Genomic DNA, 16,620 nt, shown 5'->3' with positions numbered 1-16,620 from the left:
TAATATATAGAAACTCTCTAGAGAATAAAACGAAATGAAAGATATCAAATTTTATTGGAGAAACGTGATAACGAAGTAAATAAGTTAGATTACTCAAACAATCTATACTACAAAGCTTTATATATATATACACATACATATCTACAATCTTAGGAAGAAGTACAATATTCCAGTACGGTCGAAACGGATTTACAAGAGGATTAGATTCAAAGTTACTTCGTTATTGAGAATGTCCTCTTGGAATTAGTATGCTACTTCTGTATTAGAACTATTTTATTTTAACTCTCAATTGAAGTAAACAATGTCCCATCTGGAACACTAAATCGTTCGGTTTATTATCCGGTCTAACGAGAAATTGATTTCTCTTGAAGTATTGTAAAATAGAAAAAAGAAAAAAAACGATCTACTCTCATTGCTTCATATAGAATACAAACGCGCATTCGTGTACGTTCGTGTTCGTTTATCTAAAACGAGTTTCAATGAACTTACACGAGATAAATCGATCTCAAAATCAATTTCGAAAAATGCTGATTGAAAGGTTATTGCCGGATGAATCGCGACGAGTTTTCCGACTTGAAAAACGTACAAGCAATTTCAAAATGTGTAGCTTATAAATCTTGTTTCATTTAATTTCGTGGCATGACAATCCATATTCGTTGAACATTGTAACGTAATTTTTAGTAGTGGCAATTCAAAAAAATAACGAAACGTCCCATCCACGCGGAAAATTCCGTGTAAGTATTTATGCTAGCAACAAGTATTTCTCATCGTGAAAAAGAAACAATTTATATTTTTATTTTTATTTTTATTTTTCTTTTTTTTCGGAGGAAATAGAAATACGTTACATATGTCTGATAATTACTATCTAAATACCGCTAGAAAAATCATATTTTTACGTCGACAAAAAAATATATGCATTACATATATACGTACATGTGTATATATATATATATGTATTTAATTTATATCTATCTCTCAGCTTAACGATGCGTCACGAAACGGAAATAATATTTCCACGCGATAACCCAAAATTGTTGGAAAGTCTACACAGTAATTGTTTCTCGTTGAGAATTTTTCTTTTCCTTTTTTTATTCTAACAGCTTTTTTCCGTTGATTTGCCTTTGAATCGTTAACGTCTCGTTTTCCCATGTCAGTTAATCCCAATCGATATAAAAGGTTCATCCGAATAGGTAGTTTATTTCATTAATTCTCTCACCTGTCTAATACTATATATTCGTAATATATTTAAAATACTTTTTTCGTTCGTTTTACATGACCAAAAATGGAAATATTTGGGGAAGATCAGTTATATATATATATATTTCTATGTATGTATGTGGAACGTTGAAATATTAGTATCGTTTTTCTTCCCATTCATCTCCTACTCACCTCTGCCCAACGAACAAATCTATTTTACATTTTCTTTTTTCATGGCTTATCAACGTGACGAACGCGTTTTACCGTTGGCATTTTGTTTTATCCACGAGATATCTCGAAAGCTGCTGCTGCTGCTGCTGCTGGTGCTATTATATTTTTTCTTTTATTTTACATTAGATCCCATGTAGAAAATTCTCATGTATTCATGCGTACTTACGTTGTTAAAATATTCAAGAAAATGTATTCGTATAAACCACGCGAAAATATTACAAGTAAATTATTTTTGGCGTTAAAATGATTCTAATCGTCAAAAGTTTCTTTTATCTAATTAAATAATTAATATAATGACGATTAGAACAAAATATATATATACATAAATACCTTTTCTTCGATGGAATTGAACTTATTCCTTTGAATTGTAACAAGAAGATTATAATTACAATGTATAAACATATTCATTGAAGTATCAACTCGCTGTACACGTCGCTGTGAACTTGTTATCGTTCTGTTGCTCGGTGAGTTCATAGAAGATATTCCAGGATGACGTACTTCCTTGATTAAGTAAGTTCTTAGTTCACGTTGAGAAATCACGAGAAAGTAGTACGAAAATTCTGGAATATATAAGGACAATGATTTTCAAACCACGTGACATGTAACTATATATTATTGCATTTTATATTACTTAACGAACATTTGAATATTATTAAAATGTAATAAATCAATTGTAAAATGAATTATTTATGAAACGAGATATCTAATTAATGTAAATCGTAATTCTTGGTTAAAATGATCACCCTGTAGAAAAAATATAATTAATAATTACAATGAACAATGTAAAAATGTATTTCGAAAGATATTTCGTGTCTAATACGCGAGAATCACGATAAACAGTCTGTACCGTACGGTTTCCAAACACGAACTGAATATGACATTGATCTGCGCATCTTTAAAGACAACGGAACTAATATTATCAACAATGAATAAACCAAGGTAATAAAAAAAAACATTCTCCGAAGAATTGTTTACGTTATCCCATGTATATATATTTCTTCATTGTATCCTAATAGAAAGGCAATTTCTATTCGTGTGCATGTCTGTGTATTTTCAAATAATATTTTAATGTTACTTTTTCATATTACATTTGTTAATTAATGTGGAACAAATGATCAGATTGTTTTTTTTATAGGAATTTAAGTTTATAAAAGATATATTAAATATTCTTTTACAAATAATATTGTTAAAATCTGACACTGAAATAAAATTTGTTTTTATTCTTTAACAAGTGTCTGTAAAAGAAAATAAACTTGTATCAAGAAATGATCGAACTTGTCAATTGATCATTGACCATTCGAGTGTCGAGTTTTTCTCGTACAAAACACGTGTGAGAAAATTCGCTAAACGTCGGTTTAAAATGTGCAAAAGTGGGAAGAAGAGGGGGAAGGGGGGCGGCGGCACGTTCCACAGATGAAAAACGAGCGCCAAAGACGAATGATCCAACGTTCTCGCACTTTTGCTATAAGGTGATGCGTCGAAACAAATGGTTTTCGTTAGATGTATATTTATTAGAAATGTCTACCTTGATCCTCCTTTTGATCGGTATCTTCTTTTGAGTTTGAAAGAAGAATGAAATAAGTGAAACGTAAGGAAAATGAGATCTTCAAGTAAGATCTTTAAGAAAGTCTATTCGTGACTGTATCTCGAATATAAATGAAACGAATGTACTTGTTTGAAACAATTCATCATTAATTTTCTATCATTAAATACACTTAAGCATTTATTATTTTTATGTTTTATAAATAAAGAATAATTTTTAAAAATAACAATATTATATTCATTAATGAGATATTCTTTAAAAATTAATTTTTTTAAATAGAATTTTTTAACGATAGAACACTACAAATATTTTAAATGATAAACTAATAATTAAATGCCTTCATTTAAATTCTACATATATATATATATACACAATGTTTATAATTAATACGTATTATTTCGCGTATGAGATATTTACATCTCTCGAAAATACATTTCCAAAAGTATTTATATAAAAGCGTTAAAGTATAGTGGAAGAAAAAAAAAGATATTACGAACAAGATCTCGTTTTATTCCGAGCGATTTTACAATGCAACAATGGTTGTTCAATTTCCTGGATTAAAAAAAAAGAAAAAAACTGGCCGATATAAAATAAACTCGATTTTAAATTCGAGAAAACATCATCGATCGTAACGAATCGCAATCGGGAAACTACTTTACCGTTTTCCGTTCATTTATTCCAATCAGTTGTTATATACGATTTCTCTCTCTCTCTCTCTCTCTTTCTCAGCAACTTTCTTCACGAATTTTCGGCAATGTATAATCCCACCCCTCGACAATGCAGCTAAGCGTTAATTATTTGAGTTATATGGTCGACGATGCGAATCGAGGCTCGAAAGTCCATCGTTGGAAGAATCGCCAGCAGAGAATGGACGTCGATAATAGAGCACTTTGGGTCAAGTACTTTAATCTCTAACTCGAAGCTACGAGCGAAAAAGGAAAAGGGAGAGAGTGAGAGAGAAAATAAGAGAGGAAAAGGGTAAAGGGATGAGTGTATATTCATATATATTCGATATATGTGTGTGGAAGAAACAAGGAGAGAAAAGTGAGTACAAAGGTAAAGGGATGAGTGTGAGTGTGAGTGTGTAAATTTGAGAGAGAGGAAAAATGTGTGTTTGTGTGAGTTTGAGAGAGAGAGAGAGAGAGAGAGATTATATGTGTATGAGTAAAAGAGAGAGAATAGCGGGAGATTTTTAGCGGAGAGTTCAAACCTTTCCCCTCTCCTCTCCCATTAGTGCTAATGAAAGGCACGTGCAGTAACTGACCTTTTTTTTCTCCCACTCTCTCTCTCTCTCGTCATTGTACAGAAGTTGTCGAATGTCTAATGGATTCGCGGAGCTTAATTAACGCCCTTTTTTGCGCGTGAACACATGCATGTGAAGAAATAGGTAGAAAACTTGCTGGTTTTTCCTGTACAACAAGCTATTTCGTTCATTATTATGTTGGCCTTTTGTAGATTCACGCACCTCTCGGCTTTGACCGATGACGTTTCGTATTTTTTATTTTTTATTTTAGCTTCTCTTTCTCTCTCCCTCTCTCTTTATCTTTATCTTGTAAAAGCTATAACAAGTATAGTAACAGAATCATCAACGTTATCCAAAGAGAAACTGGACATGCACGTACACAAAGAACAATATTGCAATTACGAAAGATTCTAACGTATTTTCATGAAATGAAAGTTACCATTATACTTGTCTCTTATTTCTATTTTCTTTATAATGATGTTATCCTTCTGAAACTAGACGTTTTTAAATTATATATACAAGTCATCGTTAGAATCGTAATAATAATAATAATATTTGTATTTGGAGGAATAACGGATTAACATGGAAAAGAATTAGAGATGTAAAATTGATCGTGAAATAACTAGAAATAATTGTATCGAGAATCGTCAATTACTTGTCACGATTTTAGATATTCCTAATAGTTAGAGAAGGTCGATCGAAAAGCAATCAGGAAACTGTTCTGATGGTGAAAATCGACGCAGGAGAACCTCGCTAAGGGTTGTTCCTAAAATCGAATATCGACGCGAGAAAGTGCCAGCTGCCAATTCGCATTTATTACCAGGTTTATAATCTAACGCGTAACGTTTTAGTGTCACTAAAATTTTATACGAAAGTTTCAACTATAATCACTCGTTTTCAAAAATCGCTCGGCATAGGTAACACGCGCGCGCGTCAGGGTTGCGGATATTAAATTAAAATAAATCGGAGTACTAAATTCATGAAAACAGAAATATACTTCGAGCCAGAAAGAAGACGTGCGAATTGAAATATAGACAAAAATTAATAAATCTTTTACGAAAATAGAGAAACAACAAGAAAAATAATTTATTAATAATCTTCGAACCTTGTGAGACACATTTTTTATTTTGATTATCGCATGAATAGTATTGTTCAAAATTGATATATAATATTATATACAAGTCCAGTTATAGATGTTCCAGATATTGTTAACGATTCGATAGAAGCAACTCAAACGATCTCTGAGTTCACTACTATCGAGTTTAGTGGTTGGTTAAACTAGAAAGTGTCTAGTTACTGGATTCTCCTCCTCGTCCTCCTCCTTATCCTCCTCCTCTTTCCCATAGTTCATAGAACGATCTAGACCGTAGATCGAAAGGAAGAGGATTCCAAGGTGATAGGATAGACTGAGCCGAAGGCAAGACATAAAACTATACTTTGTCGAAGACGTTAAGGTTTTTTATCCAGTGAACCAAAAACACTGACAACAAAAATCGGATCACCCAAAGGATAAGTCATTTTCTCTTTCAACGAGACATAGAAGAATCGATCGTTCGAGCGAACATTTTATCTCTTTAACGATCGATTCTAAATTTAACGTATATGTGTACGTACGTGTGTACATATGTATGTATGTATATATGTACGTGCAAATGTGTATAAAATGAAATATAATATATAAGACACACTTTTCCTATGCGATAATCGAGAAAAATATTTTCATACGTTCTCGTTAATATTCATATCTCCTCGCTAAGTAAAGCCACGTAGTTTTATCTCCGTCTTTAAATTGAAATATCTTTTAGCTCGTTTTTAGCGAATCTCATTTAGTAGGGAAATGCAAATATGATGTAATCGTTGAAGGACACACTTTTCTCCAAAAGAAAAAAGGGAAATGAACTAAATAAGAAAAAATAAATTCTTTTTTTTTGTTTCTAAAAAGCAAGAAAAAGAAGAAACCGAAAAAACTGAAAGAGAAAAAAATACAAAATGGACAAAATAACAGAGAGAGAGAGAGAGAGAGAGAGAGAGAGAGAGAGAGTTTGAAAAAGGGAAGATCGAACGAATCAATTAGTTAATATCCTTGTTCCATTTCGAGCATTGGCAATATCGAGTACTCGTACAATTTTTCACGTTTTGCGTTGCAAATGACGCTTATCATCACTTTAGTCGTTCATCCCGTTTTACCAATACGCAGGCTGCAAAATATGAAGTAACGGTTGTAAAATTTAATAAAATTCTCTCTCCAATTTTTTTTTTTTAAATCTTATAAAATGATTTTTTCATTTTATAAATCGGGATATTACAATGTTCCATTTGATTTAGTTGAAAAATATCGTACAATATCTTTTATTTATCTGGAAGATATTAAAGTATACATAAAATAAAAAGAAAATGAGAGATTGATCTCGACGAATCTTTGAGAAAATGTAAGAAAAGCTTTGCTTACTCGTTCACAAATTCGAAAGATTCTCACGTTGGAAAGACTTTTTGGCATAGTGGATGAAATTGAAGAGAAATTCTTGGCACCTACAATGTCCTCGTACCAACTTACTTACATTATCAACTTACTTACATTAGAAACGTATAGATATAGGTATACATTTTCTAACAATTGTGCATTCTTTAAATCAGGTCATTGATTATTGCTTATTCAAGCACGTAGAACGAATGGTTCTTATAGGAAATCACTTGGTTAACTTTCGATTTCTTGATTTCTGATCTCATTTAAAATTAAATGTCATTGCATTTATTGTTAGGTCGAAATAAAATGATCACGATTAAATTTAAAATGTCATAAAAATGATTCAAATGATAGCATCGTATAATAAATTTTTGTATTTATATGATTAAGACGCGAGCATCATTCGTAACGTTTATAATGTGACTGTCGTTTATAATAAAAATATAATCAACGCTGAAGGAAATCAGAAACCAATATCCGAAAAATGATCGATCTATTATGAGACACGAAGAACCTTTATAAATCAAACGCCACCACGAAATGACACTTTGTAGATTCATCAATGTTCTAAAAAAAGAAAAAACATATAAAAAAAGAACAAAAATAGACGATAAAAGAAGATGTTTGAAAGAATAAAAGCCAACAAGTAAGACATTTGAGAGAGAGTTCGAAGAATAAAAAGCAAGTTTCTTTTGTTTATTATCCTTAAGAAACCCCGTACAATTTGTTGGTAACCTCGTGATGTTAGGGTCCTTTTCGAAAGGGCTTTTCGTGAAAGAGTTGAGACGAAATGAATGAAAGAGAAAGAGAAAGAAGAAGCACTTTTCCACGCTTGTTTATATCCACTCGAGCTCGTTTCCAGTATTTTAGAAGTCCACTTAACTTTTTCCACCCTTTGAACTCATCTCGCATTTACCGAAAACGAGCGAAATAAATTCTCTTTAAACTTCGAATATTTAATAGACAGTTAATAATTACTGTTATAGGAAAAGAGAGAGAGAGAGAGAGATTACTCAATTTTGTAGTTAATTTAGAACTTCGTTTTTCTCTATCTCTCTCTATCTCTCTCTTTCTTTCTTTGTTCGTTCTCTTTCTCTCTTATTTTCGTTTAATCTTTTTTTTTTCGTTTCGACGTTTTACACTTACGCTTTCCGTCTTTTTTTATATACGATATCTACCTTCTTTGCTCCAACCAACCAACCAACCAACCAACCAACCAAGTCGAGTATATCTCTCACCTCTTTACGAACAATCTCGAGCGTTCCAAGAGTTCGACTTTTTTCAACCCTCATACCACGCTCTCAGACGGATATTGCTCCGCGTTGACTCGGAAGAGGCTGCACCTGCTCTTATCAAAAGAAGATACCCTCTTTGTGTGCCTTCCTATTTCACTCTCTTCCTTTCTCTTTGTCACGCTAATTACGTACGTTAATTTTCAATCGATTTGATCGATAATAAATTCTCCATTTAATTTCGCATTTTAAATATCTTTCTTATTTTCATTAAAATACATTTACTTTGTACGGAAATATAAATGTGTATTTATGTATATATATATATATTTATACGTGCATATAAGATCAAATATTCTATCTTATTTTTACGAAGAAAAATACCTTTTTCTTATATGCTTCTTTTTTTCCTTTCTTTTTATTACGCTAATTACTTATATTAATTTCGATTGATTTACTTTATAATAAATCAACATAAGATGAACCTTTACACACTTCTTTCTTTTTTTCATTACTTAAAATATTGTAGGATGAAAGATTCTACCATAGCATTAGCCAGATGTGTTAGTGTGTGAATATCAGATAAATCGATTGACAACTGAAAGAGTAGTATAGAAGATTCAGGTAATTATTAGTTGCGTAGGTAGGTGTATGAGATTAATTAATCGGTAAATGGAAGAGTAGTATAGAAGATTCAATAAATAATTAGTTGAATGATAATTAGTAGGTGTATAAGATAAGTTGATTGGCAGTTGAAAGAATAATATTATAGAAAATTCTAGCGTTAGTTAGTTGTGTACGTGTGTGTGTGTGTGTGAAATCGACAGCTGAGCAAAGTATGAAAGATTCTGGAGTTAGTTAATTGTGTTTGTGTATATATGGTCGACATGCGTCGATCAATACTGATAACAATACGCATTTGTTTATAGAAGTGTGTATGGTATGTGTTACCGTGAGAGACCGAAATTGAAGAATATCAAGATTCACATGCTCGCTTGAAGTATGTTCGAAATATTAATGTATAAGAATAAATCCAAATATTCGATTTTTCGCTAAAGTATCTGGTGTATGTTAACATTCATCACGTCAATCTTGACATTCTCCAATTCAGGTCTTTCACGGTAACGCGAATGAAACTAGTGGAGTTTGGAGTAGCCCAGTAAAGAGAGAAAGAGAGAATATAACAGAGATTAAAACAGATAAGTAAACCTATTTTGAGTAAACCTACCTCAGAATAAAAAGTTAAAAAGAAAGAGTAATAATATTGTATCCTATTATATCATAATTAATAAAATCTGTATGAATTATAAGGATTACGAAAAATATCTTACAATATAATACAAATCTTGAAAAATAAATGGATGTTTATTCATAAATACATATGTTTATATAACGGAAAATATTCCATTGGGTTTGCTTGTTACAGAACGAAGAACTTGAAATTAATATTTAACAAAATGAAATTCGGATTTCCAGTCGTAAACATTTCTATACTAATTTATATACGCGTACATGTATGCGTACGTGTATTTTTTGAGTATTTTTGTAAAGGAGGAAGCCTACGCGTGCAACATTCCCACGCAAGACATATGTCTATGGCTTACGTGAAAATCTTACTGAAATTGTGCTCTCAGAGAAATTAGATCGAGGCTTTACTCGTATACCCAGACAGTGGATGGTTCTGTTATCCCTTATTGTTTGGAACATTACGAGAGGAAGAAAGAGACAGGTAGAGAGAGAGAGAGAGAGAGAAACAGTAAGAGAGAGAGAAATAGAGAAAAGATAGGCAAACGAGCAAAAGGGAATTGTAATGCATTGTAATCTTGCGTGAAATACTTACAGTACCTATTCTAAATAAATCGTCTATGATCAAAATCTTTTCATTAAAAATTTAACAAATAAATACGAACTCGTATATGAATAAAAAAAGATTTTCATATAATTTGAAAATATTATAATAATTTACATATTGTTATATAATTTGTTTATTTGAATCAATTTCAGAAGAAATGTCTGCTGTATTGCCACCATTTAGGATACCTCGCTTGAGGCATCACCGTGTCACCGATTGGGACCCTTATTTTGAAAATGCCGAAGGACAAGGAATCAATGGAACACAGAACGTGGCATTGCATTTGGGTGCTACGGCTTTGCTAGATTGTCGCGTTGCTATGCTTGCTGGAAGACAAGTTAGTATATACGAAAATGAATTATTTTATAAATAATAAAAAAAAATAAAAATGTTAGGTATACATTTATATTTAATTTATAATGAAGTTACACGGAATTATTGGATATTATTGTTATTAAAATGTGAAAGAAAAGGTAATAATACAGATGAATGAGGAAATCGGAAATTGTTTAAATATATTTACTGGATAATATCGGTCGGTATAATCTAATAGTAAGGTTATATGAGAATTCAATAAGATATTTCATGTCTAATTCGAGTTCGTATGTAAACCGATATATTTCGATCACAGGTCATGTGGGTTCGTCGAAACGACGACTGGAGCTCACTTCTAACTCTGGGCAACACGACTCACATTTCCGGTACAAGATACAGCGTCAGTTTCCAGTATCCGAATAACTGGAGACTAGTAATCGCTGGTGTGCAGAGGGAAGACCATGGGATATACATCTGTCAAGTGAATACACATCCACCGAGAATGCTGGTTACGAATGTCACTGTTCTTGGTAATATCGTAACTTTAAATTTAGCCAAAGATACGTTGACTTATCTGTCTGTGTTTAATTACGAAGAAAACTCAACATCCAAGAAATACGAACAACATGAGATATATATTATAAGGGTTGAAGTTCCTACTAAACTTTTCACCTAAATTGTTTAAAGCTCGAGTTTTAAACGCTCTTTGAAACTTTAATTCATTATCTCTAGATACTTAAATATCAATTGGAGAACATTTCTTATATTATATGTGTTTAAACGTTACCCCGTGAATAATTATAAATTTAATTAAATTATTTTATATTTCTCTCTCACAGAATGAAATTTTAATAAAGAGAAAACAAAATTTTATCTTATAGCAGCAGTGTATTAACTGTTAACTGATTCTTAACTCGATATTAATTTTTTGATGATATTATAATTAATATTAATTTATAGTACCAACACTCTAAAAATAATCTATTTATTGTAGCGTTATGGTAAATTTATTATTCCTACGGCATTTTAAATTCATTTATTTATTGTTTGATTAAAATAAATATCTGCATAATGAGTAGATTTCATTTTATTTTCATGTTATCTGATATTTACAGTATCCTACATATTTACAGTAAAAGAAATAAAAGTCGAGAAAAATATATGTGTAAAGTCGGTCTCAATTTTCCAATGTAGTAATAAATTCTATCTTGAACTCGAAGAATATCCTTGTTTTTACGTTCTTCCACTTGACTCTGTAAGAATGGATAGATCGATAGGTGCCACCAGTACGTACGAACGAACGAACACATATCGCTTTTCGACCGTGAGAACCTTGTTCGAAGTTGACTTTACAATCGAACGTATTTATTCAAGAATTTGCCATTCACTTCTGATCTTGATTGTACAAACACATAAGATACAATTCTCTTTCTATTATTCTCCATCAAGAGACGATCTCAAACTCCTCAAAACGTTTTTAATAGAAATCGATTTTCAAATCCCAAAGAAAAGCAAGTACTTTACGTAGATAATACAAATCGATATAAGATACTATTTCTTTCCCGAAGATTTTTTTTTTCATCTATTCAATTCTTTCGTTCGTTCGTTCGTTCCTTCGTTCATTCGTATAATAGAATTTGAAACGGATAGAATTATTTCATTTTATAGTATTATTTTTTCCTATCGGTGGTAATAAATTTTTAATGATGCAATTAGGAGAAGGAAATCGATTTTTCAAAAAGACAAAAGAAAGTAACGTTACAACGATAAAATGGTTGGTATTATTATTCTCCTTCTCTTTCTTTCTTTCTTTCTTTCTTTCTCGTCAATGATACGAGAAGAAATTTTCTGTACGATCGTCTCTTCTTATATATATATGTAACTCGATTTATTTATTCAAATCAATCTGAACAAGGATTTCAAATCACTTTGAAGTAGGTTCAGTTGATGGCATATCCATGTACCTGTCGTACTTACTTTCAATGGAATATCTAACGTCTAATATACATACAAACAATATTTTTTAAACTTTGTTATTTTTTTTTACCAACATTTTTTAAATACTCATTTTATTTTCATTTTATTCATACAAATTCATTATGTCCGATTTCTCTAACAAATTTTCATCAAAATTACTCATCTGAAATTTCATTCAAAATAATTCGTAACAATACGACGAAATATGAAAAAGTCGAATCTCGTAATATCAACAATTATTTTGCACCGAATAATATTCCTAATTAACATTTTGTCATAGTCACGCGAGAGAGTTGGTGTTTAAATTATATTATATATGTATTTACAAGGACAGATGCAAGTATAGGTATACTAAATCGGGGGGTGGGGGTGGAGGAAATTCAATAAATCGTGTTTTCCTTTTCTTTGCGTCTTTCTTCCTTTTTTTTTCTTTTTTCATTTCTTTCTAAGAAACGAAACTCTAGTATAAGCTTCTTTTGAGAAACCTTCTAAAGCTTATTACAAACTGGATATCTCGACTCTTCGATCGGATCGGTGAGTCATCGAAGGATACTCTTCGAACGCGTCGCATTCCGCATTGTAAGTTCGTAGATAAGAGTTTAGATATTCTAATGGAAAATAAAAGATTGAACAAAGAAAAAGAAAAAGAAAAAGAATGATGGAAGAAACGATTACTCTTTCCCTGGGATTTATCCTCAAAAAGTTTTCTCGTTCATTGGTCATCGGTTTGAACACTTTGCTAGACATTTTGTACTCGACCTTTCCCCGTTTCAATCCCCTTCCCCTCCCACCATTCTCCACCCCTCCTTTTCTTTATCCTCGTTTCTTTTCACTCTTCTACATCGGCAAATAGAATGCGCGAAACTTAAACCTTCTTTTCGCTTTTAATTCGTTTTAAGTGACGAGAAACTTTTTCTGCCAGCTTCTTTTCTTTTCTTTTCCTTTTTCTTTTTTTTTTACAAAACTTACCAGAATTTTAAATTCACCCCTCCCAATCCCTGTTTAGTATTTTACAAGATTCTTTCTTTCTGCCTATATTTTTTCTCCCCTTTTTTTTTACGATCGTTCCTCAAAGTGTTCACTGAAACAGATACCCGATTACTGACATAATCTGACAAGGATTTCTTTAAATTATGAAATACAAGTTCCATATTTTTATCTTTTTTTTTTCGTCGTATTTGTGAATCAACAGAGCCGATAATTTAATACGGAAAAGAAAAAAAAAGAAAAGAAGTAGGGATTTTAAATAAATCTTTCTATCGTAGTAGGTTGTATATAATGGTTATACTAACGACTTTTTAAATATGTTATAAGGAAATGAGAAATGAAGAATATATTATATATAAAGCTTTCTAAAACGTTTTTAATAAAATACAAAAGAAATTTGAAGGGATAAGAGACAATGTACTCTTGTGTGTGGCGTGTACACACACACACACACACATACATATGCTGGATAAATACACGAAGTCGATCGATCATTCATTTTTCATCGATTTTGAGTCATAAGTGGAATAAGCTGGAGAAAAGAGGAACCATGAGATCGTTTGTCGTAAAAATACCTTAAAGTCTTGCCGAAGGGAATCCATTTAACCTATAGCATATACACAATATCAATCATTCTTTCTTTGCTTCGACATTGCAGAAATTCAGTGTTCAATTAAAGCACAATGCTGCTAAGATTTTCTTCCGATCGTTTTACTTTTTATTAGATCGATACCAAGCTAAGTGTTTGTTTATGGAAACACAAGATAAATTGAACCGTCCTATCGTATAATGTTTATATTATATCATCCAAAAAATATTGTTTTATAATTCATAAATCGATACGTCGACTCGATGATGCATCGAAAAATTAAAAATTGTTATCTAAACATAAGAAATCTTTTTTGTACGTCATTTTTTGCGCGTTCTTTTTTATAAGTTTCAGCATCCTTTCTTTATCTAATAAATAATTTCGATATTTTTTTGATAACCCAATTCTTTTGTCTTTTGAAATGCATAAAACAAACACTGACACAATGCTAATATACAGAAAAAGTATTGATCTTTCTTTGAATTCTTTTTTTTTTTATTTTTAATCGATTAAGAAGAAAATTAAATTTATATCTCATTAGGATATTTTAAAGTAAAATTGTTTTATCGTTAATGGAAACTGTCGAAATGTTCTCCGATCGTTAATTCGAATTCTCGCAATTTTCTTTTTTGCGCGCACATTTAAAAATATCAATTTTATTATACGGAATAAGTATAGAACAGTGGAATAATTTAAAAAGTGTAACATTTAATTATATTCTTATTGTAAGCGAGGAAAAATATTCAATCAATTAATATTTTACAGCTCCTGATATAAGAATCGTCGATGAGGCCAGACACGAGTTACACGATCGTTATTATAAAACTGGAAGTGGAATTGAACTTTTATGCATTGTAAGGCCATCTTGTCCAGACTCGAAAGTACCGCACCCGGTATGGAGGAAAAGTGGTGAAAATTTATCGGATCGTGTAAATGTTCATTACATTAACGGGTCAGTACAATCAATCGTATAGTTTATTTAAAATAAAACACTACCATTCTGTCAATCATTTAAATGAAATGTACATTTTACGTAAACTTACGAATATAATCCGTTGTGACGTTTGAATCTTAAATTGACACTTATCAAATACAATGGAATTTAGTTTAACGTTGATGTAACGAAAGTTTAGATAAGGTATGTTTAAAGCTCGTAGAAAATATTAAATCTATTTGGGTAATACATACGAATCGATCAAGTTTCGTGGATCTTCTCTGACACATATACAAAGATCGCCGTGCACGAATTCATAGTAATATCGTTTAAAGTGATCGAGAATAGCCGTACAATCATCTCGATTGCTTCGACAAGGGAATATCGTTTCGACGTTCGTGACGATATAATATAGCCTGTATCTTTATGCGATAGAAATATTCGGAGAAATGGATTTTCCAGGTCGAACGAGGAGGTGATAACGAAGCTTCATATCGAACGAGCAAAAAAGACTGACAGTGGAGAGTATGCCTGTTCCGTTGGACAATTCAGCACGACCGTCGTTCACATTCATGTTCTTAATGGTAAATTTTATTAAATTTTCTTTTCTTCTTTTCTTTTTTTTTTCTCCACCCTATTCTCTCTATATTATTTTTTTATATTTTTTATATAACTTTATATCTAAATGCTAATCAAATATTTTTCATTAGTTTCTAGGTTAATTAATTTTTTATTCATACGTATCGACATGCAAGGAGGGAAAAAGAAAACGATAGGAAAAAAAAAAAGAAATGATTAATTCGAAAAGAAATACATGACATACGGATATTTCCATTGCAAAACTATATAGTATCAAAGAAGTCGTTAGAGAAATACACTCACGGTCATATTCTTCTTAAACTAATATCAACGTAAAGATTTCGTGTCGGTGACTAAGTCGAACCGAACCAACGGCAACCTATTTAGTTGAGACCCGCGTTTTAATGGACCACGTAAAAGGATGGAATGAGAAATAAAGAGATAGAGAATGCTTTGATAATTACTCGAAGACTCCTAATTTATATCTCTCTTATTTGTATTACAATTTGTACCGAAAAAAACTAAATAATAATTTTATGCTAGTTTTTTTTTAATTATTATTTTATTATTATCCTATTAGACTTTAAATCGAATCCTTGACTCATAATCTTAAAAAATAATATATCGATAAAATTTTGGATTTGATTTTAGGTGAGAAACAAGCGGCCGTTCATCACGATCAATGGAACGCAGCGTGTACCGATTATTACGAAAGAAATGGCGATCTTTTCATCTTCCTAACAACCTTTCTAATACTACATACTTTGGCAATACATTCATTGTAAATCGTGTCTTTCCTACTCGATTCATACGACGTTGCACATACACACAAACACACACACACACAAACCTACATACAAACGCACGTGCTCGCAGCATTCATTCTTGTAAAAGAGCTACGGCTTATAACGCTACTGTTCATTTTCGCGCAATTTTCTTCCCTTTCACGTTTCTAAATACTTCGTCGTGGTATTAGAAAACGAAGTACCGTATCGTGACCATGTCTTTGCGTGCTACTAAGATTTTGCTCTCGATCAAGCTAGTGAATAGATGAATGGTTATTGTAAGCGTAAAAATTAAAAAAATATTTAAGCTCTATTATAAATGAAAAATATAATTTTTGATTTTCTTCTATAAAAAAGAAAACGAAATTCTTAAGTGATTATTGAAAAAAATAATTGATCATTTAACGTATAAGAAAAACATCAAATTTATTTGCAATTTTAATTAAAATATTTCTATCGATGAAAATAATGTTTTTTTTCAAACAATGTAAATTAATTTGCATCATTCTCGTTTTCACTGGCTTGATTGATAATATCGATTATATTAAATAATTTTAATCGATAAAATTATTTTTATCTTACGATGAAATGATAATACCATACTGTAAGATCATTATTTCGTTATGCGAGAAATAATAAAATATAAGTAAGTGTACGTGAGTGTTGAATAAGTACTCAGCGAGGAGAGTTAT

The 16,620-nt window shown here is 31.2% G+C and overlaps 1 protein-coding gene across 2 annotated transcripts in view; it reads left to right on the top strand.

Annotated features, from left to right (window-relative positions):
* LOC122523144 (zwei Ig domain protein zig-8-like) overlaps nt 1-16,219 on the top strand; it is a 44,379-nt gene extending 28,160 nt beyond the window's left edge. The window contains exons 4-8 of one of the 2 annotated variants that reach the window (XM_043644760.1): nt 9,918-10,099; nt 10,394-10,607; nt 14,396-14,582; nt 15,027-15,148; nt 15,795-16,219. In XM_043644760.1, coding sequence (XP_043500695.1) covers nt 9,918-10,099; nt 10,394-10,607; nt 14,396-14,582; nt 15,027-15,148; nt 15,795-15,928 — 839 coding nt within the window. In that variant the 3' untranslated portion in view covers nt 15,929-16,219. Of the gene's footprint in view, nt 1-9,914; nt 10,100-10,393; nt 10,608-14,395; nt 14,583-15,026; nt 15,149-15,794 lie in introns of both variants that reach the window. The other variant, XM_043644759.1, reaches the window with a different exon arrangement.
* Nucleotides 16,220-16,620: the final 401 nt, after the last annotated feature.

This window comes from Polistes fuscatus, unplaced genomic scaffold, assembly GCF_010416935.1.
Source record: "Polistes fuscatus isolate 324 unplaced genomic scaffold, CU_Pfus_HIC Scaffold6, whole genome shotgun sequence".
NCBI classification, from domain to species: Eukaryota; Metazoa; Arthropoda; class Insecta; order Hymenoptera; family Vespidae; genus Polistes; species Polistes fuscatus.
This window is presented reverse-complemented; position numbering and strand designations above follow the sequence as displayed.